A 26,627-nucleotide genomic window follows, 5' to 3' on the forward strand; every position below is an offset into this window, starting at 1 on the left:
CACATTTTAATATTAGCATTTATTAAATGTGGAAATGCACTAAATATATAGTAATAAACACAAACTTTTAATAACATTTAACTGGAGAGCGTATCCGCTCTCCAGCTAAATGGCTGCAGGTTTGAATCCCACTGTGGGCATAGATGTTTGTGATTGTCAGTGGAAATACCAGTGGTGGTCAACAGTAGATTGCATTGGTGTAGTTGAGGTCAGTTGGTGATTCAATGGTAGAGACAGAGTTGTAGAGCAGGTGCTCTCCCTCGATGAGTCCTTGGATTCCCTGGAGGTGTCAAATAATAATAATAATAAAAACTGCAAGTTGTTTTTTGCTACGTGTAGTATACAGCTGATGGAAGCACTGGACAAGCTGGGCATTCATCAGGGGCATTGCATTACAGGGGTACCCTTACACTACTGACTTTCTTTTTTTTTTTTTTAAGATGCGGTGCACATTTGATAGTCAGGATGTGAGGCATGCATGTGTACCTGGCTTAAACCCTACTACAAAGTGAAGTTTCAGCATTGCTTGTAAAGCATTGAATTGTTGATTGCTAAATACACATAGTGAATGTGTAGTTAATTCATGCTGAGTTAAGTAGATTCAAAATTCAAACAAATAAAAGAAAAATTTATGCATTTCTTTAAGTATTTATTTTTATTTACATTTATAATTTTTATGTCTTAGCAAATATTTTGTTCAATAGATTTTTTATTTCAGAATGGAGCTCCTGAAACTGAATTATAAACAATTACTCTAATTTTCTCCTGGTAACCAGCAGAAAATTAGATAGAGTAGGTTTGAAAGTTTTCAGTCAGTATTAAATATCTATTACTTCATTTTACCGTTTGATAAAATGAAGTAAGCGAATAATATTGTTGTATCCACTGAAGCAGATACTTCTAATCCAGATTGTTTCTTTGCAATTTATCATCATTTATTCAGTCTGTTGACATTAATCTAAGTTTTAGAAATTCTATTCTATATCTTCACCATATAAAAACTGTTTACATGTATGCAACAAAAAGAAAGTCCAGTAGCGTTAGTTTTTTTTTTTTTTAAATTCCAAATATGACAATTTTTACTGCTGCTGCTGGAAATAACTTTTGCCTTAGAAATAATAGACAACAATCTTCTCAGTTGGTGGTAAACGCAAAAGCTTAGATTACTCACAATGATACGGAGAAAGAAAGACCACTTCTTCAGAAGTCACATTAAAGAGCCTCAAGCAGTAATGCATAATACATCAACAATGTCTTGTTTTGTTTTCAATTATATCTTAAATAGAAATACCAAGATTTCTTTTATAGTCTGATACAATATTTATGTCAAAACAATTTCTTAATTTATAGTAATCACAATTTCACTTTTATTATTAAAAACTTAAATTATTTGATGCAGTTATTTAAGAAAGAAATATCCGAATTAAAAAAAAAATAGGTGCTCATGTGTTACATAAGTGTTCATTTTTTATTTTTATTTTATTTTTTTTTGGGTAGGGATGAGGACCCATCTATTCATCTTGATGTTTGAAATCATTTTTTTTTCAAAACTGTTCACAAGACAATTGTTACAAATGTAAATCACTCGGGGAGCATACTCATACATTTTAGTGTAAAATTGTAGTAAAAGTATAGCTACTTTGCCACTTATTAAAGTAGAGAGAAATGTCTTTTCCAAATATGCTGTGATATTTTTTTTTGTACTAAAAGAAAATGCCAGATAATGATGATGATGATGATAAGAATAATAATAAGAAAATATGTATTTCCTTTTTTGAGTGGAGATTTCAGAATGAAGTTGATTTATATAAGTCAACAAAAGAGTAAGAGTCGGTCAGGCAAATGGCAGTTCTTTTGAATCAATTTGGTGTGAGATTGAGGCCAATAGGACAAAATATAAAATTGGCTGCTGCTATAAGCCAGGGATGATGTGAATGATATGCACCAGCAGATTACTACAATGCGTGCAAGTCAAGTAATTGTTATGGGAACTTTAACTTTGGAGACATACTATTAGAAAGAGGAAAGATCACAAAGCAGAAAGGAAATGGAATTTATACACTTATTGAGAGATAATTACTTGAAGCAGAATGTGACAGAGGAGACTCGGGGTAAGAGAGTTGGATCTTGTTATAGGATCAGAAAACCTGTCCATTGCTAATTACTAACTCATGAACAGTACAAGATTCAAGCAAGAAAGGTGACTAACATGGTAAGGAAGGCAAAATCAGATTATGAGAAGAAATTAGCAGAGCAGATGAAAGGAAATTCTAAAAAGTTTTTTTGTGTTTATTTCAAAAGAACAAGGCAGAATGATCATGGAAGGATAACTTTAACGAGTGCAGATGTTAGAGAGGTAACGGAGACAGACAAAACTGTTGAGCTACTGAGTGATCACTTTGCAATGGAAGATCTTGTTATAACAGAGTGAGAAGAGGTCAAAGAACTGGAGGTACCTAGTATATTGCAGAATCTGAATGCAAATATAGCTGTGGGATTGGATGGGATATCAGCTCACATGTTAAGAGAATGTGCAGTGGAACTGCAATGCCTTTGACTAGGCTGTTTAAGTCTCAGATCTGGCAAGTCTCAAGAGAGTGCAAAGAGGGCAAAATAATTCCTTTACATAAAGGAGGATCTAAGTCTGTGGTAGCAAATTATAGACTAATTAGTATCCCAGGAGTGGTGGTAAAAGTACTGGAAAGGTCAGTAAAAAAAATAAAAAAAAAGGCAATTCAGGAATGGTTGAATAAGAATTTGACACTCTATGAGGGGCAGAATGGCTTTGTGATGGTCATGCCTTAGTAATCTACTAACTTTTTATAATAGAGTGATAACTGAGTAGGATAAAGGGAATGGATTACATGATGATACTGCTGGATTTTGCAAAGGAGTTTGACAGGCTACCACAAGGAATTCTGTTATGCAAAACGCAACAATGATGTGAAAATGGATGTGAAACTAGTGATATGGATAAAAGTGTGGCTAATGGACAGATATCAAAAAGTAGTATAATGGAGGAGCAGAATAAAGGAGAATGCAGGTGACTAGTGGTGCTCAGGGCTCTGTGCTTGAACCACTACTGTTTAATTTGTACATAAATGACATAGGAAATAATCTGAAGGAAGATACTCAGTTGTTTGCTGATGATACAAAATTGGGTAGGATAATAGTTAAGGTGTTGAGAGTTTGCAGGATGATTTAAAGAGGCTGATAGGATAGTATGGACAAAATATAATGGATGGCAATTTAATGTGGAAAAGTGTCAAGTTATGCATTTTGGGATACAAAGATTACAAACTGTGTACCACAAGGGAACTGTATTCCAGGAAATTCATGAAGTCAGGGATTTGAGGGTAGTAGTAGATAGAGAGTTGAAGCTTAGAGGGCATATTGCTAAAGTCACCAGGGTAGCTCACAGGATTACTTGGTTATTGATGCATTAACAAGGTAGTTATCCTTCGTCTTTATAAAACCTTGATACGACTGTGTGGATTGCTATGACCTTATCATCTGGGTTTCTTGAGGATGAAGAAATGGTGGAGAGGATCCAGGAGTAAATGACCAAGTGGTCTGTGGAATGCTCCCTATGAGGACAGAGGGGGATAGAACATGAGGTCATCTCTAGAAGTTGGGTGAGAGTGTGGTTAGCAAAGTTGTGAGGAGTAAATTCTTTGCTAGGAGAGTAGTGAATGAATGGAATGGATTGCCTGAGTACTCTGCCTGTTAATGGTTTCAAGGAGAAGTATGTTAGATATTGTGTTGATAGTTTGGATCTCTCACGATGAGTCTTAGAACTCCATGGACGTGCCTGTACCATAATAATAATATAATCAGGACAACTATTTTTTTTAGTGGAAATTGCCTTTTCAGCCTTTTTTTTTTTTTTCCTCTTTTTTAATCCATTAATCATTTTTGTTTTTCTGTATGCAATATTTATTCTTATTAATAGAACCACGCTCATGATGTGAAATGGACATTAAAAAAAAAAAAAACACCAAAGCATTTGTACTCATCTAAAAATGATCAAAATATGTATTATTCATACATATTTTGATCATACTGCTAATAAAAGTGCAGGAAAGATAAGAGATCATTTTCAACACTATTTGCCTACTTTTTATTAAATAATATTTATTTATCATATAATAAAACTTATCTTTTTTTGTAACATGGCCTTTTGCTTAAATGTAGAGAAACATTGTTTATAAGAATCATTATCATAAATATGTGTAATCATAATCTTCGAGAGTAAAAATTATGTGTAAATTACATTGTTTTTCTGCAAATGGTTACAATCTTAATTTTTGATTTCATACAACTTCTATCAACTTTCCCACGACTGAATTACTGAGTAAGTTAATAGAAGTTAATATTATCATTTCATGATTATCATGGAGAAAAGTACTTTATGATGATCTCTTTATCTTTAAAGAGATAAATTTTATTTATCTGCTTAATTATATTTACACATTTCAACAAAACAATATATATCTTGGTCAGTTATAATCAAACCAGTAGAAGTGAAAAAAAAAATGCTACAAAGGCAGCAATATTAATGTTATAGTAGCATTTTTGTATTGCACTGATGAATCATTACTATTTTCCTAATCAATATAAGGAAATTAGTAAAATATATTTCACTTTTACTGCTAAAAAAAGGTTGCAAAATTCATTATTATTGAAGAATATACATGTACTTAAACATCAATCAGTAAACTTTTCAGATTAAATAACAATTAATTACCCAACTTGACATTAGATTTCTATATAACTAGCATGTAACAGAACTTTTATTGTCATGTTATAAGTATGGATCAGAAGACCATAAAATTCTAACATCTGAAATTATTATAAATGTTGTGTCATGTTATGTCTAAAGATCTGTTTTGTTTTCTATAGAGAAAAACTGTATAATAAAATGCTCTGGTCAGAAAATATGATCATCTAAGTACAATTAGATGCAAAATTAAAAAAATAATAATTTTGTGATTACTTTTTCCAGGCATATACAATAATTATTGCATAGGAGGTTCCAAGACTGCTGTTGCAAATTACTGACCGATCAGCACAGGAGTCGTTGTCAAGGTTTTGGAGAAAGTAGTCAAGAGAAAAATACAGGAATAGATAGATGAAAATGGGATACTGTATGGGGGACAGCATGGTTCTGTGAAGGGTAGATCATGCCTCGGTAACTTGCTCACGTTTTATAACGCAGTGATGGCTGAACTGAATAAGGGTAATGGGTTTACAGTGATACTGCTGGAACTTGCTAAGGCCTTCAACAGGATACCACATGGAATTTTAATCAGTAAACTGCAGCATATGGGGATGGATATAGGGTTGGTGAGATGGATAGGAGGGTGGTTGATGGAGAGATATTAGAGAGTAGTTTATTCAGGAGTAGAGCACAAAAGACGGCCTGTGACTAGTGGTGGGCCACAGGGTTCTGTTCTTGGACCACTACTATTTAATTTGTTCATTAACGATATAGGAAAGGATCTGAGAGGAACTGTTCATTTGTTTGCTGATGATGCAAAGTTGGGTAGAGCAATAGCAAATGCACATGATGTCAAAAGTTTGCAGGATGATTTGGAGGACTGGGCTAAGGAGAATGGATGTCAATTTAATGTGGCAAAATGTAAGGTTATGCATTTTGGGGTGAAAAGATTAGCAGCAGTATACCACATTGATGAAACTGTACTCCAGGAGATTGACAAGGGCCACGGATTTGGAGTTTAGGGGGTACATTGCAAAAGTGGCTAAATCAGCTGATCAAATCACTTGGTTACTGAAGAATACTTTGACGAGCAGAGACAAGCAAGTTATTGTTCCTTTGTATCGAGCCTTGATAAGACCCCATCTTGACTACTGTGCCCAGATTTGGGTGCCAGGGTTTCTTCTTGATGGGGAGGAGGTGGAGAGGATCCAGAGATGAATGACCAAGATGATAACAGGTCTATGGAATGAACCTTATGAGAACAGGTTGAAGATTTGTGGGTTGCAGAAATTGGTTGATAGGCAGAAAAGGGGTGATATGATTGAGACATTCAAATTACTGAAGGGTTTCTATAAGATTAATTCAGAGGATATTTTTCAGAACAGGACTAGTGGTGGTGGGAGGACTAGGGGCCATCCATGGAAACTGGGCAAGCGTGTGGTTAGCAAGGATGTTAGAACTAGGTTTTTTACTTGGAGAGTGGTGAATGAGTTCAAGGCAAAGTATGATAGATACTGTGTGGATGTTGAATAGTTTGTTGAATATGAGCAACTCCAAGGAGTTGCCCGTAGTAGTAGTAATAATATTAATTAATAATGAAATATGAATTAATAATATTAATTCATTCATTCTGTGAAGTAATTTTTAACTAGGATTATGAATAATTGATAAACAAAACTTAATTTAGAAAAAAAGTGAAGTTTTAAAACTTGGACATATGCAATTAATATGGGCCAAACAACAACTGTGTCATGATTATCTGAAATAAAATTCTCTGGTAATAAAAAATGATCATCTAAGTACAATTAGGCAAAATTAAAAAAATAATAATATTGTAATTATTTTTTCCAGGCATATACAATAATTATGTGAATATATAAATATTTTATCTAATTGTATTGTTTTATTACATTTTGGTACCTATTAATAGTACCCTCTCCTTTTTATGATTAAAATATATATATACACTAAGGGGGGGCTTGCCCCCTGAAACCTGCTGTGCTATCAGCGATATGCTAATGTTGTGACCTCAGAAGCAAACTGCAGAATAATTAACACCACAGACAATGAAACTCCATCTGCTTATCAGTGAATAAAAGAAAACTGAAGCACACATTTTTTAATTAATACTAAGGAAGTTAGTTATAGATAGGAGATGAAATAGAAGTTCAGGTATTGATGAGAATGACAGGCTGTTTATATGAGGAGAATCACAGAAGGTATAATAGTGTTAAGAGAAAAATCTGATTCAAACTAATCTCTAAACAAATACTGTATGATGCATAAAAAAGATTTACTAAAAGAGAAAAGCATATTTCCAAAACATACAATTAACTGTTCTTTTATTGTAATTTTATGTGCTAAAACAATACTTTGAGTACTCTCGATAATTTTCATTTGTTATATATATAAACCAACAACACGCCAAAAGTTACTTAAGTTAGCTTATAAAAATATTAGCTGCTCACTAAAATAAACAAGGTTTTCTTTCTCTCACATTTTTTTAAAATTAACTTTTCTTTTTAATTAAAGAATGGTGAAAGTGGTGTTAACAAAAAAAAGTAATGAAAATAGAGATATAGTACTGGTACTGGTAAATGCAGTTGTGTCTGGAAAAAAAAGTGTGAAGATCCAACAAATAATAGTACAACTAAGCAATGTATTCAAGAATGATTTTTGCAACCATTTCTGGTAAGAAAGGAAATGTAAATAATACTTTGAGAGTGAAGGGTTTCATCTAGAAAGTAGATGATAAAAAGTATATATTGAAAAGTCTTAAAAAATTATATCGATATTAATAATGCTGTGGATGTTTATTGCATAGATACATATTATTCCTTTTTTGGATACTTTCTATAAGGTACACATGCTTGCAATGTCAAATTTTTTTAAAATTGACAAATTTTAAAAAACAGCACATGTGCATGCACACATATAGCTGAAGGAAACTTACTTCGCAGTACTCTAAATAAAGATATCATCTTTTATAGTTAGCATAATGAGAGGCATAAACATATTTTCAGTGGATGTAAATAAGTCACATCACATTAAACACCTTTAATACAGTTGACTCTGAACGTAACAAGCACCACCATAACAAATCCGATTGCTATAACAAACTAATGAAAATCCCTGATGAGTGCTCCATAGGTACAATTATGCTAAACAAAATTCACTACAGCAAATCACCCAGTTAACAACCTACTCTTGTGGTCCTTACAAGTTTGCTATAGCGAACATAAACTATACAGGGATAAAAAGAAAAAAGAAAGTGTGATGTTATTATCAGTTTGCCTTTAAACAGCCTATAGACACAAAACAAACAAATCACAACTGGTACTGGGAATGTTGTGCCTCTGGTGGTGAAACATGGAACCAGGTAGCTCTAAAATTTGTAATTTGGTTATATAAGGTATTTGTTTAACAGAGGTTCAGATAACAGAATTTACTGTATTTCTAAAAACAAGAAGATATGTCTTCTTCAACAAATTTTAAATAACAATAAAAAAAAAAAAACTTATCTAGTATATACCTTAAATCAGGTCCCCAAGATGATGTTGCCACCATTCCATGGTTGGTGAGAGTATTATGATTTTCTTCAACATGACCTATTTCTAAGGTTAACTTTTCATTCCCTTCAGTACCTGCAGATTAAAAAATATTCATATTTTTTTTTCCCTTAGTTATTTTGTGTGCTGTTTTATTTATTTAATTTTATCTCTAGTCTATCAAAATTAGGTTTTGATAATTTTGATAGGGTAGCTCAAAGAATTTTTTTCAACCTGTGTGTGTATGTGTGTATGTGTGTGTGTGGAAAGAATATAGCAAATTACAGCAAATGCTGTAATTCTGACTGGCTTTGAACAGACATTTTCATTTTCTGTGAAGTGGTGTTATATGAAGCAATCTGCATTAAAAATTAGCTTCTATAAATAAATAAACCATCTGTGTATCCAGTTAATGTTCACTACAGTTAAGCAAAATATTGAGATGGGCCTAGACAAAGCATTTAAAAGAAAAAGAAAAACAACTTGGGAGGATATAAGGTAGACCTTATATCTCTGCCTAATAAATTACAACAATCAATTTTAAAAAGGGCTGAAGCTGGATAACTGGGAAAAGACCTCCACATAGCCTTTTAAGGAATGCGAAGAACTGACCAGACTTTGACCTAATGCTCAAACACAATTTCAGAATTTCATGCTGGCTAGGGATTGACCGGTTAAATAAGGCCATGACTGTTTTTGTGAGGGAACCAGGGATAACAGCAAAAAGCTATTGGAACAAATCCAAACTCAACATCAGCAGAGTTCAAGACTGGCACTATCAATGGATAAGAAATGGAGCTAGCAGAATAATTGGATAAGTACCAAATTGATGTAACAGGTATTACTGAAACAAAGAAGACAAAAAAATGGGTGAGATCTTTCTAAGCAACAAATACAAGATGTTATATTCGGTAATAATATTCAAGGAAAGGAAGACATAGTTATAGTATTCAACACTAAATATGAGGATAATCTTGAATGCAGGCAGTGTCAAGCAGAGTGAAGTGGACAAATATCAGAACAGCAAACTGGACAATGAGACTTTACTATGCAGACTTAATAGTTCTACATAATAATTCTAAAATTCATTATGAAGACAATGAATTTTATAAGGGGTGCTTAAGGGTCAAAGCTGTATAACTGAGAGGAGACCTTCACATAGCCTTTAAAGGTATGCGGAGAACCGACCAGGGCTTCTGACCTAATGTCCAATCCTCACCTTCTTGTGGTGCACCCTGTTGGGTATCTACCTGGATACTGAAAGAACAAGGATGGGCTGGCAATTTGGGATTTAGCTGACCAAATTGTATTCCTATTGGTTAAACCAAAATGCAAAATGATGGTGTAACATGACAAAATTCATGCTGGCTGGGGTGTCGCCCGGTTAAACAAGGTCCCCGTTGTTTTTGACAGGGACAGAGGGCAAACAGCGAAAAGTCAGCTACTGGAACAAATCTGAAAACACACCCCAACTCAACATCACCAGAGTTAAAGATCGGTACTATCAACATAAGAAGCCTGAATGGCAAAGAAATGGAGCTAGCGGAGGAATTGGATAAGTACCAGATCGACATAAGAGGGGGTGACTGAAACAAAAAAGACAAAACCTGGTGAGATCTTTCTGAGCAATAAATACAAAATGTTATATTCAGGCAATGACAATCAAGGAAAAGAAGGAGTATCTATAGTATTCAACACAAAATACGAGGCTCATCTTCTTCAATGGTAGGCAGTGTCAAGTAGAGTGATTTGGGCAAATATCAGAATGGGGAACTGGACAATGAGACTTATTTGTGCCTATGTTCCCACAGAAGGTCATATTAAGGAAGAAGTAAAGGAATATTTTGAGGCTCTAGAGAAAGCTACTGACACAATGAAAAAGGAAAAGTTGGTCCTTGTTGGGGATCTAAATAGCAGAGTAGGAAGTGATTGTCAGACATACAAAAATGTTTTGGGAAAATTTGGAGAAAAGAGGAAAGCTAATAATAATGGCAAATATTTGTTGGATTTCTGCTCAGGACATGCACTGGTTATTACTAACACCATGTTCCAACATAAAAATGTGCACAAATTCACATGAAGAGAAGAGGCAAGGAATAAGAAAAGTCTCATTGACTATGTTATTGTGGATAGTGATGGTTTCTCCCTGGTGCAGGACACCAGAGTGTACAGAGGATTTGAAATTGGAAGTGATCACTATTTAGTCTTGAGCAGGATAAAATTGAATTTCATATTGAAAAGAATAACATGTAAGAAAGTTTTAAAGCGAATCAAAGTTGAGCAGCTCTCAGATGTGAACTGTAGACTAAAATACACAAAGATTATTGAAGGAAAAATGAAAGAATTTGAGAACAGGAACCAAACCTTGGAGATTCAGTGGCAAGCCTTGAAGAAAACCCTGGATGATTCAGCTAGAGAGGCATGTGGTGAAGTTGTCTGCAAGGATAGAAAATTTAGAACTCCATGGTGAACACAGGAAGTTAAAGAGGCAGTGAAGGAAAAGAAGAAAGCATATCAAAAGTTCCTGGCAAATAAATCAGCTTGTGCTCTTAAAGAATACAGAGACAAATGTAAGAAAGCTAAACAGTGTGTAAAACTAGCTAAACAAAAGTCATGGGAGGACTTTGGCAAGAACATAGAAAATAAATATCAAGAAGGTGGCAAAATATTCTGGAGGTTGTCGAAGAAGCTTAGAAATGGAGGAAAGAGTACTGTAAAAGGAGTTAGAGAAGATAAAGGTGACATGAAAAACGGGAGAAAAAGATATCCTTGAAGTATGAAGTAATTACTTTGAAAAACTGCTAAATGAAAGAAGCAGTGATGACAGCACAGTGATAAAAAACACTGACCAGGCATGCAGTCAGGAATACATATCCATACTTGAAGTAGAAAAAGCCATCAAAGGCTTAAAATGTGGAAAGGCAGTAGGAGTGGATGATATTCGACCAGAAATGCTGAAGTATGGTGGTATAAAAGTCTTACAGCGGCTGAACGGCATAGTTCAGAATGCCTGGACAGAGGGATGAATTCCCAATGATTGGAGTAGAGCTCTCATAGTACCTATATATAAAAAGGGAAATAAAACTGAATGTGAGATTACAGAGGTATATCCCTAGTGAGTGTTCCTGGTAAGAGATATGCAAGTATACTTGAGAAACGGTTGAGAAGAATTGTGGAAGAAAAGCTTGGTGAAGAGCAAGCTGGATTCAGGTCAAATAGAGGTTGTCAGGATCAGATCTTCACTTTACGACAAATAGTGGAGAAATCATGAGAATATAACAAAGATCTGTTTTTAAGTTTTGTCGATTTGGAAAAGGCATATGACAAGATGCCAAGAGAGAAGCTATTCAATACGCTACAGTTATATGGTGTCAATGGGGCATTATATCAAGCAATACTTAGTCTTTATTTGAGTTGCAAGTCAGCAGTTAGAATTGAAGGAAGTACAGGAAGATGGTTTAATGTTAAATCGGTGTGAGACAAGGATGTACATTATCCCCTCTGTTATTCATTATCTATATGGATCGCATTATGAAGGAAAGTGGTATTAAACATGATATCAAAATTGGAGATGTTAATGTCAGCTCTTTGCTTTATGTAGACGATATTATACTTCTAAATATATCTGCTACAAGTCTGCAAGATTCTCTGACTAAATTGAATAACTGTTGTAATAGATATGGTATGAAGGTCAGCAATAAAAAGACAAAGACAATGAAAATTGGCAGAATCGTTGAAAATGTCAACTGCATTGTGAACGGAGAACCTGTGGAACAAGTAAAACATTTCACCTACTTAGGCATGATTTTTAGTGAAGATGGTAAATTAAATATGGAAATAGACAACAGAATTAACAAAGCTGGTATGGTAGGAAGTCAATTGAATAAATTCATATGGAAAAAGAGAGAAATTAGCCAGAATACTAAATTAGCTGTATACAAGACAGTGTTCAAACCAGTTTTAACTTATGGATCTGAGAGCTAGGTCAGAAGTAAAACACTTGACCAAAGACTAGAGACCGCAGATATGAGAGTTATGAGAAAGATTAGAGGCGTGAACAGATGGCATCAATGGCAATATCATATTAAAAATGAGAATATTAGGAAAGAACTTGACATTGTCAGCATCCAGGAATGCGTTAGCAGAGCTAATCTCAGGTGGTATGGTCACTTATACAGAATGGGCAGGTAAAGATTAGCAAAACAAGTATTCTCTGCCAGGGTGGCAGGAAAACGACCCAGAGGAAGACCAAAATATAGGTGGATTGATACCGCATAAAGTGCCTTAGATCAGTGCTTCCCAAACTTCTGGATGTCAGGGCCCCCTTTGCAAAAATTAAAATATTTCACGCCCCCCCCCTAAAAAAAAATCGTAATAGAGAGATATATTATTATAATATTTATTGTATTTATATTCAATACAAAACATACACAGCGAATATTGCAAAAATCAAATGCATATATTCCATTTTTTGCCTCTTACCGTTTGGTTCTGAGGACGATGCAGGCTGTTCTGGTAAAATATTAAATACTGTTTTTTTTTTTTTTTTTTTTTTTTGAGTCTGTTTCTGCTTCTTCTGAATGTTCGCAGGGTTTTTTTTAATTTTTTATCAGCCACTTATTCATCTCAGGGTTAAATTTTTTAATGTAGAATAGATCAAATAATATCACCACATACCGATACTGGTACACCACAGACTGATAACATGAAATTGGTGATTATTACCTGAATAAGGGAATCCCCGAACCAGGAATATTTTTATTTTTTGTGATTTTTCTCCCTTTAGGGTAATTAAGCCTAACGCAAAACAGACAGCAAAGGCAGGTTATTAAAACGTGCATATGATTGGTGCTGTATTAACAAAAGATCGCACAACCGAAAGATAAAAGCATAGCTGACAATTGAGTTGAAATGCTAACTTTCTTCAACCGAATTCCATATGTGAGACTGCCATAACATTCATTATGTATATATATTACTTAGTTTTAACACTTTTACGAATTTTAACACGTTCGGTTGAATTTTATTGCTGCCTTGGGAAATTGAACTCGCACACATCTAATTAATAACAATAGTTTTTAGTTATATACTGTGTTTGCCCATGCAACATATGGTTTTGTTTCAGTCTATATATACAGCATAGTTTCTGTATGAGGGGACATGTGATTCATTAATGAGTGTGTTTTTATCCCAGTTGTCTCTAATTGCACTATTTGTTGAGAAATATATTACACAGACTGCTCATACCTTATTCACTGGCATAATAAAAGTACTTGTTTTTATTGCCTCTGCAGTATAGTAGCTGTTAGGGAGGGGTGTTGTTTACCACTGCAAGCGAGTTACTATCTCCCCACATGAACTTGTGTAAGCTTTTTTCATGTGAGAAGTATATGCGAAACTTTTATTGGTAACAGAAAACTAGCTCGGATGACAGTGATAATATAAAACGAGTTTTGATATGTATATAAAGTCAATATCAATAATGCCTGATTACGAACACATGATGAAAGGGACAGGAAGATTTGGAGCTTCCTTGTAGAGCATTCGAAGTAAATACCATTAACCACTGCTTTGAAATGAAACATATGAATAAGCAATATTTACTAATATTCATTAAGCGCCGAAATACGCAGAAAGCAAAGTTTGTGAACCAACACCAATGTGTGAATTTTTCCATTAAAATATAAAAAATAACAAATAATAAATAATAAAAGTTAAATACGTTTCTTTTAAAATAAAAAAAATCTACTTAGTCTTAAAACATTTTAAATTTGTTTTCATTATTTCACGGCCCCCTCAACAAAACCTACGGCCCCCAAGGGGGCCGCGGCCCACAGTTTGGGAAGCGCTGCCTTAGATTATAGAAATATAAGATCTGATAATGTTGGAGTTTTGACAGGTAATAGAGTGATTTGGAGGAAAATTGTAGATAGGAAGTTAGTAATGATGTAAATTTTTCATGTAGTACTATCATATCCTGTACACCCCTTGAGGGTACATGGCAGGAATTTGATGATGATGATGATGATGAATTTTATAACTGGTATTTGACCATATGTACAACTTAACAGCAAAAAAAATTTATTAGACACTGAACTAGTTTAACTATGTTTCACATGATCAGTAGTAGTGAATAAAAAAATTAAGTGAAAAGCAGGTAAAGAGCACAATGTAAATATTTCTAAAAAAAAAGAGATTAATGGAATGCATGTATGTGATATGTAGACACTTGATGGTTGGTGGCATTAAGTATGCCACTGGCTTCCACTTGCTTCTTGATGAATTGTTGTGGATGTTTTATCATTTCAGATGAGTCTTTGAATGCTTTGGAGTAGAAATTGTAATCTATGTGCATCATTTCAGTCTGCTGACATACTTCATGTGTGGATTCTATTGTAGGTGATGCCAATCCTGATTTGAGTTTTCTTTTTTTCTTCGCATCCTTGAGATGCTCAGACATGTATATCTCTCCTAACCTGCCTATCCATTCTATATAACACATCCCACAGGTACAGATGATCTTGCAAATGCCAGGTTTCTGAGTAGTGGATGGGTAGGTTTTGATGGCTTAAGAAGAGGTAGAAATCGTGATTTTTTTTTGGGGGGGGGGGGGATGAGTGCAGGTAGTGTGAATGAATTCAAGAAAAGGTATGACAGCTGGTGAGCCTGATATGTGGTTTCCCCTCAATGAATCCCTAAACTCCCTGGAAGTTTCTTAATGATAATAGAAATTTATTGAGCTTTTCCAATTACTCTTTGATCTTATCAAATCTACTCTGCATATCATATCATATCACCATACTTACACAATTATATTGTATAACACTGAAATCTGCCTTTAGTCAAAAAAGCAGTGATGTTAACATAAATACATGTGTTGAACATAAAACTTACAAAAATTCAACTGAAGTTAGTAGTACACTAGGTTACATGCAGTTAAACACTAATGTGCAGATGCATAAGGATTATGCCATCATATCATGTCACGTGCAGCCGTGACTGTCCAAGGAGATAGTGTTCAGCTGCTGATCACACTAATATGGAAAAAGAGAGAGAGAGAGAAGATGTTCATAGACCACTCTGAGATACTATGTACAGTTTTGCACCCATGTGATTTATTATTTGCTTTCTTGCAACTAGTGTCTGGTCCTTTTTGTTGCTATATAAAGGACAGATAACAAGTTACACGGCAAAGTGACATTCATATATTTGGGAAACAAGCATCCAATGTTTTTAGCAAATAAAAATGGGAGATCAGGACTAGACCCAGGTTCTCCAATATGTGCTGTATCAGGTGCACATAATATCTAAGAGGATGGTTAAAGGATACACATATGTCGGTGCTATTTGCCATTCCAGTAGTATGGAGGGAGCATAGAGAGCATACATATGATTGCTACTTGTGTGTAATAAACATTCAACTTTTCTGCAATATCGACACATGCAATATAATACTCAAATATTGTTCAGAGCAAAACATGATCTGATGAATGCTATTTGTTTATAGTTTTGAAATATACTATTCTACTATCACAAGTTGATTTAGCTGGTCAAATGGGTCAAGTGCTTGGTTTCAAACCAACAAGCCACGGGTTTAAATCTCATGGGCATAGATGTTTACTAATGTCTTCAAAGTGAAATTTCATCATGTTAAAAGCTTTTTATTTAGCCTCTAGAGCAGGATTTTGGATTATGTATAAAATAAATAAATGAAAAAAAAAGTAAAAAATCTTGCCCCCCCCCCCAAAGGTTCTAATGTATAAACTCTCTTACAAATCTTCATGCATGGGAGTCACATAAAAATGTCATCCATTTCAGATCAAATAGGACCTGAAAGTGCTTATTAAGGATTCTGGTAGTAAGACTTATACGTTGGTTAGACATAACTGGTAATTAGTTTACGGAATTAACAACGCATATAAAGTATATTAATTAAAGGTAACTTTAATGAATAACTTCTATATTTCAGCAATGTCACATTGCCATCTTCAGGAACATAAAAATATGGTATGTGCACTCAGGAACTAACACAAAGCAAATGAGGAAGAAAGCAAGAAACTAATATTGTTCCTAAAGTCCTAATGTTGCCCTCTTGTGGGCTAATTTGGTAGTCTTGGCAGTTGGGATGAAGTTCTCATAATGAAAGTCTCCCAAATTTGGGGCAGTTTCATGCACCCAAATTTGTTGAGGTTAGGAACGTTTTTTAGAGCTGTTGAAGATTCTTTGAATAATCTTTCGTATTTAAACTTGCTGCGATGAATTATTTTTGTTTTCTTCCAACGAATTTTATGGTGGGTATCCAAGGCATGGTCTGCCAGCCCAAAGCGGCTGTACTGGTGAAACCAGATGTAGTCTTGGTGTTCTGCCTGTTTGTGACATTGCCGAAATATAGAAGTTATTCATTAAAGTTACCTTTAATTAATATACTTTATATGTGTTGTTAATTCCGTAAACTAATTACTAGTTATGCTTATTAATGAGTGTACCTAGGCTTCACAAAGTACTATTGCTTTTTAGATAAGTGGAATAGACTGAGATAAAAATACATATGAGGTCAACCAGAGTTTAGTGTAACATCTTTCCCTTATTAAGAAAAACTTGCTAGGCTTCACATTAAACTGTTTTATGTAAAATTTCATTAACTCTTTAAATAAGAATGATAATGGTTTCCAATATTTAAAAAGTTTCTGTGACAAAAAAAAAGGAGAAAAGAAGGTTTACCACAATTTTTATGGTCTATTAAAAGTGACTGTTAAAAGAGATGCAATATGCAATTTATTTATTTATTCATGTGAGGGTTCCTCTGTTCTTCCACCATCCCTCCTAGTGGACTCATCAATCTCCGGAAGTACGGTTCCACCAATGTGATATACTGCTGCTATTCTTTTCACCCCAAAATGCATAACCTTACACTTTGCCACATTAAACTGACATCCATTCTCTATAGCCCAGTCGTCCAAACTATCCAAATCATCCTGCAAAATTTTGACATCATAAGCATTCACTATTGCTCTACCTAACTTTGCATCATCCACAAACAGATGCACAGTTCCTCTCAGATCCTTTCCTATATCGTTAATGAACAAATTAAACAGTAGTGGTCCAAGAACAGAACTCTGCGGCACACCACTAGTCACAGGCCATCTTTTGGACTCTACTCCTGAATAAACTACTCTCTGATATCTCTCCATCAACCACCCACCTATCCATCTCCCAACCCTATATCCATTCTCATATGCTGCAGTTTACTTATTAGAATTCCACGTGGTATCCTATCAAAGGCTTTAGCAAGGTCCAGTAGAATCACTGTAAACCCGTTAACCCTTATCCAGTTCAGCCGTCACTGTGTTATAGAATGTGAGCAAGTTATTGAGGCATGATCTACCCTTCACAAAACCATGTTGTCCCCCAAACAATATCCCACTTTCATCTATCCAATCCTCTATTCTTTTCTCGACTAATTTCTCCAAGACCTTGACAACGATTCCTGATATGCTAATTGGTCGGTAATTTACAACAGCAGTCTTGGAACTTCCTTTATGCAGTGGAACTATTTTCCCCTGTCCACCCTTGGGACTAATCCAGACCCGAGACTCAAATTAAACAAAATGGTCAAGGGTACTGACAATTCTTTAGCCGCTTCACGTATGACACGAGATGGTATACCATCCAATCCCACAGATGTATTGACATCGAGGTTATGCAACAGACTACTCACCTCCACTTCATTCACCAGAATTCCCGTATAATCTATTGGTTCATTCATTTCTGCAATGTCAACACCACCTGCATGATATATATTCTTGCAAAGTGCTCACTCAGTAACTCAAATATATCAACTGATTCAGTTACCTCTCTACCATCGGCATTCTTTAAAATCATTCTGCCATATACATTTTTTCTTTTAGTTGCAACATATCGAAAAAACTGTTTAGGATTCTCTTTAGCCTGCATGGCCAATGTTCTTTCGTAATCCTTTTTTGCTTTTCTTACCACACTCGTTACCCTTCCGGCCTGCGCTTTATACCATTCATGTGCCTGCCGGTCACCTTTCTCCTTAAATTCCCTCTATAGTTGTTTCTTTTTTTTGCAGCTCAATGTTAATGGTGTTATTCATCCATTTAATCCTTACTTGATTTATTATTCGGACTCTAGGTATACAGTCAGCCATTGCTTCATGCAATCACTTCTTAACTGCCTCCCATGCACTATTGACTTCTAGCCCTTTCAGTTGTACATGCCATGGCACTGAACCAATCAAACTCCTAAGCTTGTCATACTTACCAAGCTCGATAATTCCACATGTACCCTGTCTTAATTGTAAATTCCACACCTTTAGCTACCTCCCAAGTCAAGACCCTATGATCACTCTCACCAATTGGTGGTAATGTGGTCATATTTGTTACTACCAAATCCTCAGATGCAATTACTAGGTCAAGCACTCTCTGAACCCTAGTATTTTCCATTACATGCTGTCGCAGATAGTTATCCCTTAATAACCGCATAAAATCCAATTCCTTCCTCCCATGTGTCCTCTCCTCACTCCAATCAATGTGACCATAGTTGAAACCTCCCATAATAATTACCCTTCTTCCACTAATTTCTTCTATTTGCTTGTGCATACTATCTCCACAATCTTTTCCATCACCTGGTCTATAGCAGCACCCAATTGTATATTTTGTTTTGCTAGCCACAATCTCACACCAAATGGCCTCAAATGTGCTCTTTTCTCTATCCTGCAATTCAACTCCTATTCTCCTTGGCTGCAGCTCATCAGCTATCATCAACAATACTCCTCCCCCCATTTTATTCTCCTTGTCATTCCTGAACACACTATACCTATCACATCCAATCCCACTAGCTATATCAGTGGTCGATATGACATTGTTAGGGGTCGATTCGGGCTCAGAGGTCGATGAAAAATATAAGACATCATTGTATGGGTAATATTTAATTCGGTTAACTTGGATTACCTCCATGACAAAAGACATGGAGGTAATGACAACACAATTAAGAGTGAATCGTTTGATCAGTACCTCAATCTTACAATTCATGAATAGGACCTGTAAGATGGAGTAAGATCATGAAAATAGTTACTAAGTCCAATCAAGTAGGCCAAAATGACGTATTTACCAATAAACGGATGTTGGTGGTTCCTGCCGGCTCAGTGGGAGCAAGACTGCAACACGTGCGTGGTTCTTATTTACTGATACTTACAAGTATTCGATCCCAGTCTCATTTTTGCGCATCGACATACAAGTGAGCGTTGATGTTCTAAAATTCATCAACATACATATTATAATTCAATCGTTATTCATTCGCGAACTAAACTTCTCTATGTTGAAGAGCGCTGGTAGTAATACCAGTGATATTAATACCAGTAGTTTATTAATATCACTAGTAATACCAGTGATATTACTAGTGATAGTAATAGTAGTAGTAATAGTAATATAATAATATATACTATATTATACATACAATAAACACTGTAACTATAAAATAAACAATCTAAAAACTCACATAAGCGTCTTTTTTTGCTTGTCCTATTATAATTACGTAATAGTAAAATATAGGGGGTCGATAAAAAGCCAAGACACACTTGAACGGGTCGATGGGCAAATGACTTTGGCGACCCCTGAGCTATATCATCTACAGTCAGCCATATTTCACTATTGCCAATAACCTGTGGTCTGGAAGTGCCAATCGTGGCCAAAAAATCTTCCTTCTTGTTCCTAATACTCCTAGCATTAGTGTACATGAATTTCAGACCTAGGTCTGGAAGTGCCAATCACGGCCAAAAATTCTTCCTTCTTGTTTCTAATACTCCTAGCATTAGTGTACATGAATTTCAGACCCCGATTAGCCCCCATCCCTACCTTGATGCCTTATACTAACTATCCCATTCTGATTTGTTGTCCTTATTCGCTCGGGCATATTATACTCATTCATGCACTCAACTGCCTCCCTAAGGTCTGCATATCTACTCCCTCTCCCCCTTAATAAATCTAGTTTCCCTGATTCTGCACATTCACTTCATTCAACAACATTTTTTCAAGTCTCCTTACACCGAATCTATTCAAATGCAAGCCATCCATTTTATATATATCCTTTCGCCCATCGAACTCACTCCACACATCCACAAATTCCACACCACTCGTCATACATAACCCACGCATAAAGTCATTTGCAATTATGGTCCTCCTTTTAAACACTTCACTGTCATACCGCGGGAAAAGACTAATCATCCTAACTCTCTCACTCTTTTCTTTTGCTACCTCAAACAATTCATTCAGGTCCTTTATCATTTCCATTTTATCTCCTTTCAAATCATTTGTACCTGTCACAACAATCATTTCTTTCACCCTTTCCTTTTGCTCACTAATAGACTCAGTTATGTCCTTGATGGTTGCACCAGGTTGGTACGATTTTGTCAAATCCTCTACTAACACACCTCGTACTAACGAATCTCCATACAGCACTCTCTCCTTCATTTTGTTTATGTTCACATTCATACTCTTATTTTTCCTATCATACTTTTTATTATTGGCTGGTACACTCAGTAGACTTTTGTTCATACGCTCTGCTGCTTTGCTCTTTGTATCGCTCTGCTCAAAAACGCGATCTCACTCATTGCATCTATCTCATCTTTTTTATTTTCTGTTAAACCATTAATTTGCTCTTTATTAATACCATCATTCACACTTTCTACATTCACGCCCTCATAGTTCTCTAGTACAACCTTGCCATTTTTTGTCATATCACTATTTTCTTCATTCTGAAGTTTGACAAAAATATCACACTCACGACCTGAAACACACTTTAATTCCTCATTTTCCTTACATTTTCTACACACATTCACTCCTTTATTATCATCTAACCATACTCCAACCGCACTCCGAAAAGCGTACATTTCACAGGTAGTACACTGAATAATCTCCTTTATATTACAGTTATTGAATAAAGATGGCGAACCATTATTACTAGCCACATTTTCCTTCTTATGGGAGCCATACTCACTTCTATCGTATTTTATCCAATTAATAATTGAAACACCAAAAACACACAAACAGACACATTGAAGAAACACACAGACACACTGGCGAAGCAAAAAAACTACATAATATTCAAGTAAATTTGTCAATGATAACTTAAAATAACACTTATCTTATCAGGAGCTCTACAAACACTCCAATATATTAAAAACACTCCGATATATTAAAACTAAGTATGTGGTTTAGCAACAATGGGATTAACATTAATACAGATAAAACGAAATATACATACTTCACATTAACAGACAAGTTAGACCACGATATAACTATAAAATGGCATGAAAGGAAATGTAGTGACATTCTAAATTGTAAATGTAGCTTAATCAAAAAAATAAAATCCGTCAGGTATTTGGGCCTCTATATCAATAGCAATTTGAAGTGGAACTCCCATACCACTTTCTTAACAAATAAATTCAGGTTCATAATTAACAGAATATATTACGTTAAAAAATTTGTAAATGCAGCATTCTTAAGATGTTTATACTATTCCTGGGTAAATTCCTCACTGCAATATGGCATTACCTGTTGGGGCGGAGACTATTATAATAATCTGATTCCATTAATAATACAAAACAGAATAATTAGAGTCATAACTGTTACCGACTTCGCACGTTCAACCAATGATCTGTATGTTGTTCATAATATTCTACCACTTCAGAAACTATATCTTTATGGTTGTCTGTTATATGTAAAAAGAAACACTGAAAGTTTCTTGGTATATAATGTAGATTATGGATTATGCTGTGGTTGAAACATGCTGATAGTACTCAAAGCAAACAAAGAAATTTTTCATAAATCCTTCGAGTACCTAGTGACAAGCAGCTATAATAAACTTCCAAATGAAATTAAATCTATAACCTCAGAATATACATTCAGAAAAAGATTGAGAAATTACCTCACAACGTTGACATTTACTTTAAACGTATAGTATAAGAGATCATTATGACTCATATATCATAACCACTTAAGGTACTGATATACTAATTAGTTCATTAAATTAGGTATTAATATATTAACATGTACATCATTATAACCAGAAGGTAGCCCTCACAGATGTGGTCCCTGAACTCTCAGTGACTGTTTTTGAGCTAATTACTTCTCTAGTAACCAGTATGGCTACGGCCCTTGGTTACACATAAATGCATAAACTAACTTACATTATCACTAAAATCAGTAACTTATTATACACTACGAAACTATTCGAAATATATTATACTCTACTTGTATATGAGAAAACTTTTTATTAACTATAATAAAATAATAGCCAATAATAAGTGTTAGTATCAATAGAATATGATAATAATACTTGAATTTTTATTCTATAATACTGTACTGTACATTGAATTGTATTGTGAAATATTGTACGTTGAATTATACAAGTTGAATAGTATAATATGTATATCTTGTATATGTGATGTGAATAAACTGTTAAAACTGTTATTTTGAGATGCTATATCAGTCTGTTTGAAAGTTGATTATAAAGATTAGATAACCTTTTTGATAATTTATTCTCTAAATTTTTTATAAGTTCTGTGAGTAATAAAATTTAATTAAACTTGGGCAATAACTTACAGGACTATCAATTACAAAACATAATTGGATCATAAGATTCTTCAGGCAAACACAACTATCAAACAGAATTTCCTGAAACAAATGTACAAAAAACTTAAAAATTATGCATCAAAATATAGAAATATTAATTCACTTACACATTTCCTTCATTCCATTGACTGGTGAAGGTTCCCTTTTTCTGGATTCTCTCAAACAAGAACTTTTCCTGTTTATTAAAGGAGAGGATGACTGACTACAATGGGTATAATGAGATTTTTCCTTAGGAGGTAAATGATCAGACCACTGAAGACACCTAAAATATATATAAGGAGATTTTTAGTCATTGAACATTATATCAACATTGCAAATTTTCACTGAAATCAAAACCTAAGATTGACATATTGCAAAGTAATTCAAAAAAGTACCAAAAGTGCAAGCTTCTTGTTTTTTATTTATTTTTAGAAATTAGTTACTAAGTATGTTTAAGCAATAATACTAGGCTAACCTTCCTGCTGCAGTACTTAATGATCTGCTTCTTTCCCTCACTTGCATCAAATTCATAGGAACTGGGACTTCCTTGAGTGAAGTTATCTGAAAAAAAAAAAAAATCTTTGATGTATTTTTATCATAACAGACTTTGACAGATATTATTTGGGCTAACATATTTATGTTAATTAATTTAATAAAAAAATTAAATAATTTATTTATTAGTGAATAGCTGATTTTTGATATGCAATTAGTGGCAATTATTTTTATATATATATATATATATATATATATATATATATATATATTCTCTCATATTAAACTTCCAATAAAGAATAATATATATTCTCCTAAAGGAACTTGAGGTGATATCTGTTTTAGACTACATCGACCTTTATAGAGAGATGAAAACAACATTCAGAAAGAAAGAGTGAAGAAGACACCCCAGAGACAGAGATATCAACCTCAAGGGAAAAGGAATAGAGGATGGCCATTGAAAAGATGGGAAGAGACTATAACAGGCCACTAGGCCTATTACTGGAAAGGAAGAAAAGTTTTTCAGGAAAAAATTAAATTGGCATTTATATTTAAATCCTCAATATTCATTATAATTGTTCACATTATTTATAAAATGAATGCATTTAAATTTTATTTATCAACATTATTTATGCAATCATCCACTCACCTTCATCATGGAATATATTTTAATCTTTAGCGACAATGCTTCCGTAATTAAATTAAAACAAGCAGTTTCATCATTGCTTGTGCTTTTATCATTTTGGAATCATAAGATCACAATGATTTTTTAAAAAACTGAAAATGGGTATGACTTACCAAGAATCTCCTACTTCCGAGAACAGTTTCTTACTCGCTTAATTGGTTGCTTCCGTCTCTATACATATGATTGGTGGGGTATTAACAAAAGATTCTGTGACTGAATGACAAAGGCATACCAATGACTGTTGAGTTGAAATGCTGATTCTCCTCAACTGAATTCCAAAATATTTGAAACTGCAATAACAACATTCACTGTCTATTTCTCAAAGTTTTAAATATGAAACTTTAATTTTTTTTTCATAAAGTAAAATCAGGGGTGTGAGATATATGCAAGGGCGAGTTATATTCAAGTAAATACGGTATTTTTTAACCAGGAGTTCCAACGATTCACTAGTATAATGCTGACACAGCAATTTCCAAGCAACTATTTAATAATTAACAGTAGTAATTAAAAATATTAAGTTATTTCATTAAATTTAGATACTTATAGTTGTTATGTGCATAATTATTTAATTGAAAGAAGGATATTTTCTTAAGATATAGGGGAGAAAGAATTGCCACTATACAAACATTGAAAACCTGGAAATACAGATTTTCTGCTGAATAGCTGCTACTCTTCCCACTTTTCGCTCAAGCACATACATACATACACACAAGCAACTGCTAGTCAACATCCATTCACTGTCAATTTCTGAACATAATATGCCAACTTCTCATTCTCCACTTTCATTTCCTCTGTGTCTTGGAAGAATCTTCTTCACAGAGTTTCACTTAAGGAATACAATTTTCAGTTCAAACCATAACAGGTCCTTCACAACCATTTGTCCATATGGTACTAATGCATTGTAGGTTTTGCAACCTCTCATGTGTAGGGTTGTTTTAACGTATATATAAAAGATTATCATCATCAAATTCCTGCCATGTATCTTTAAGGGGTGTACAGGATATGATAGTACTACATGAAAAATATACATCATTACTAACTTCCTATTTACAATTTTCCTCCAAATCAATCTGTTATTTGTCAAGATTCCAACATTATCAGATCTTATATTTCTATCCTCTAAGGCACTTTGTACCGTATCAATCCACCTACATTTTGGTCTTCCTCTGGGTCGTTTTTCTGTCAACCTGGCAGAGAACACTTGTTTTGCTAATCTTTCCTCACCCATTCTGTTTAAGTGACCATACCACCTGAGATTAGTTCTACTGATGCATTCCTGGATGCTGACAATGTCAAGTTGAAGAAAACGCATGAAGAAAGGATTTGGTAGTTCAAATCTAGTCATTGACTAGAGGAACTTTTTCTAAGCCTTTTTTCAGCCTGTTCCCAAGTTAGTCGATCTCTGGCACGGGCTAGCGGGTTTTTCTCCCGGAAACTCGGGTTTTTCGTCTCGTAAACTCAAGAAAATCGACTGTAGAACCCACACTATTTTCAGACATTAAAAATATTGTGTTAGGGTTAGAGACCACGAGATGGCGGCAAGCTAGTGCCGATATTGAACTGCCCACTCAGTCTCCAAAAGTTAGATAGGGTAAACGGCCCTGCCTACTCCCTATATGGGAACAACATAGGCGTTAGCTGATTTGATTTTTTTCTTATTGCCATTGATGCCATCTGTTCACGCCTCTGATCTTTCTCAGAACTCTCATATCTGCAGTCTCTAGTCTTTGGTCAAGTGTTTTACTTCTGACCCAGCTCTCAGATCCATAAGTTTGCTTGACACTACCCTGACATGAACGTGTTAAAACTAAGAAACATATAGTGAATAAATTTCAGATATTATGGAAATCGGTTTAAGAGAATTAGCATTTCCATTCAATTATTGCTTTTTGTTTGGGTTGCACGATCTTTTGTTAACACCACACCAATCATATGCACTTCTTAATAGCTGCTTTTTCTCTATTGGCCTACAATCGCGCACATCTTTCACTTCTCATTAGTAATTTGTCAAGGATTGTTCATTACATATCTCAAGTAAATTACTAATTTTTGCTTGATATAATGAGAAAGAAGATGTCTCTATTTGGGTAGATAATTTTGACGTTGTGCACAAGGAACTGCTCTCGAGGACAGAAGAAGTGATGGAGAATAGAAGTTTCTTGGTAAGTCATACCCATTTTCAATTTTTTTTCCTGCATTTTTTTTAGCTTTAATCTTTTACCACGATTTTTTAGCTTTAATTTTGGGAAAAAAGTGCGAGTTATACTCGAGTAAATACGGTAATTTTTTTTAGCTTTCAAATTCTCAAGTATGGATCATGATTTAAATACTGAATTTATAAAACGCACAAAAGAGAGCAATATAACAGATATAGAAATAAGCAATTTCACTCCTCTCATTGATGATAAACTATTTATATTAAGTAAAAACGTTTAGTATCTTTATAAATTTTGTTCTATTAAAAATAAATCATATTTTTTTTGTTTAAATGTACATCTAAATTCAAATAACACAGACATTTACAATGAAATATATTTTTATTTATTATT

The 26,627-nt window shown here is 34.3% G+C and overlaps 1 protein-coding gene across 4 annotated transcripts in view; it reads right to left on the reverse strand.

The window, feature by feature from the left end:
- The window catches only part of LOC150098495 (alpha-tubulin N-acetyltransferase 1-like), a 139,970-nt gene that overhangs the window by 11,662 nt on the left and 101,681 nt on the right, over positions 1-26,627 (reverse strand). For 3 of the 4 annotated variants that reach the window (XM_090405129.1, XM_090405128.1, XM_090405130.1), the window contains 3 exons: positions 23,377-23,462; positions 23,030-23,184; positions 8,253-8,364 (listed from right to left, as the gene is read on the reverse strand). In XM_090405129.1, coding sequence (XP_090261255.1) covers positions 8,253-8,364; positions 23,030-23,184; positions 23,377-23,462 — 353 coding nt within the window. The remainder of the gene's footprint in view (positions 1-8,252; positions 8,365-23,029; positions 23,185-23,376; positions 23,463-26,627) is intronic. The other variant, XM_090405131.1, reaches the window with a different exon arrangement.

This window comes from Typopeltis vanoorti, chromosome 15 (genome assembly GCF_054136105.1).
Source record: "Typopeltis vanoorti isolate ZY-2024b chromosome 15, IOZ_Tvanoo_1.0, whole genome shotgun sequence".
Lineage (NCBI taxonomy): Eukaryota > Metazoa > Arthropoda > Arachnida > Uropygi > Thelyphonidae > Typopeltis > Typopeltis vanoorti.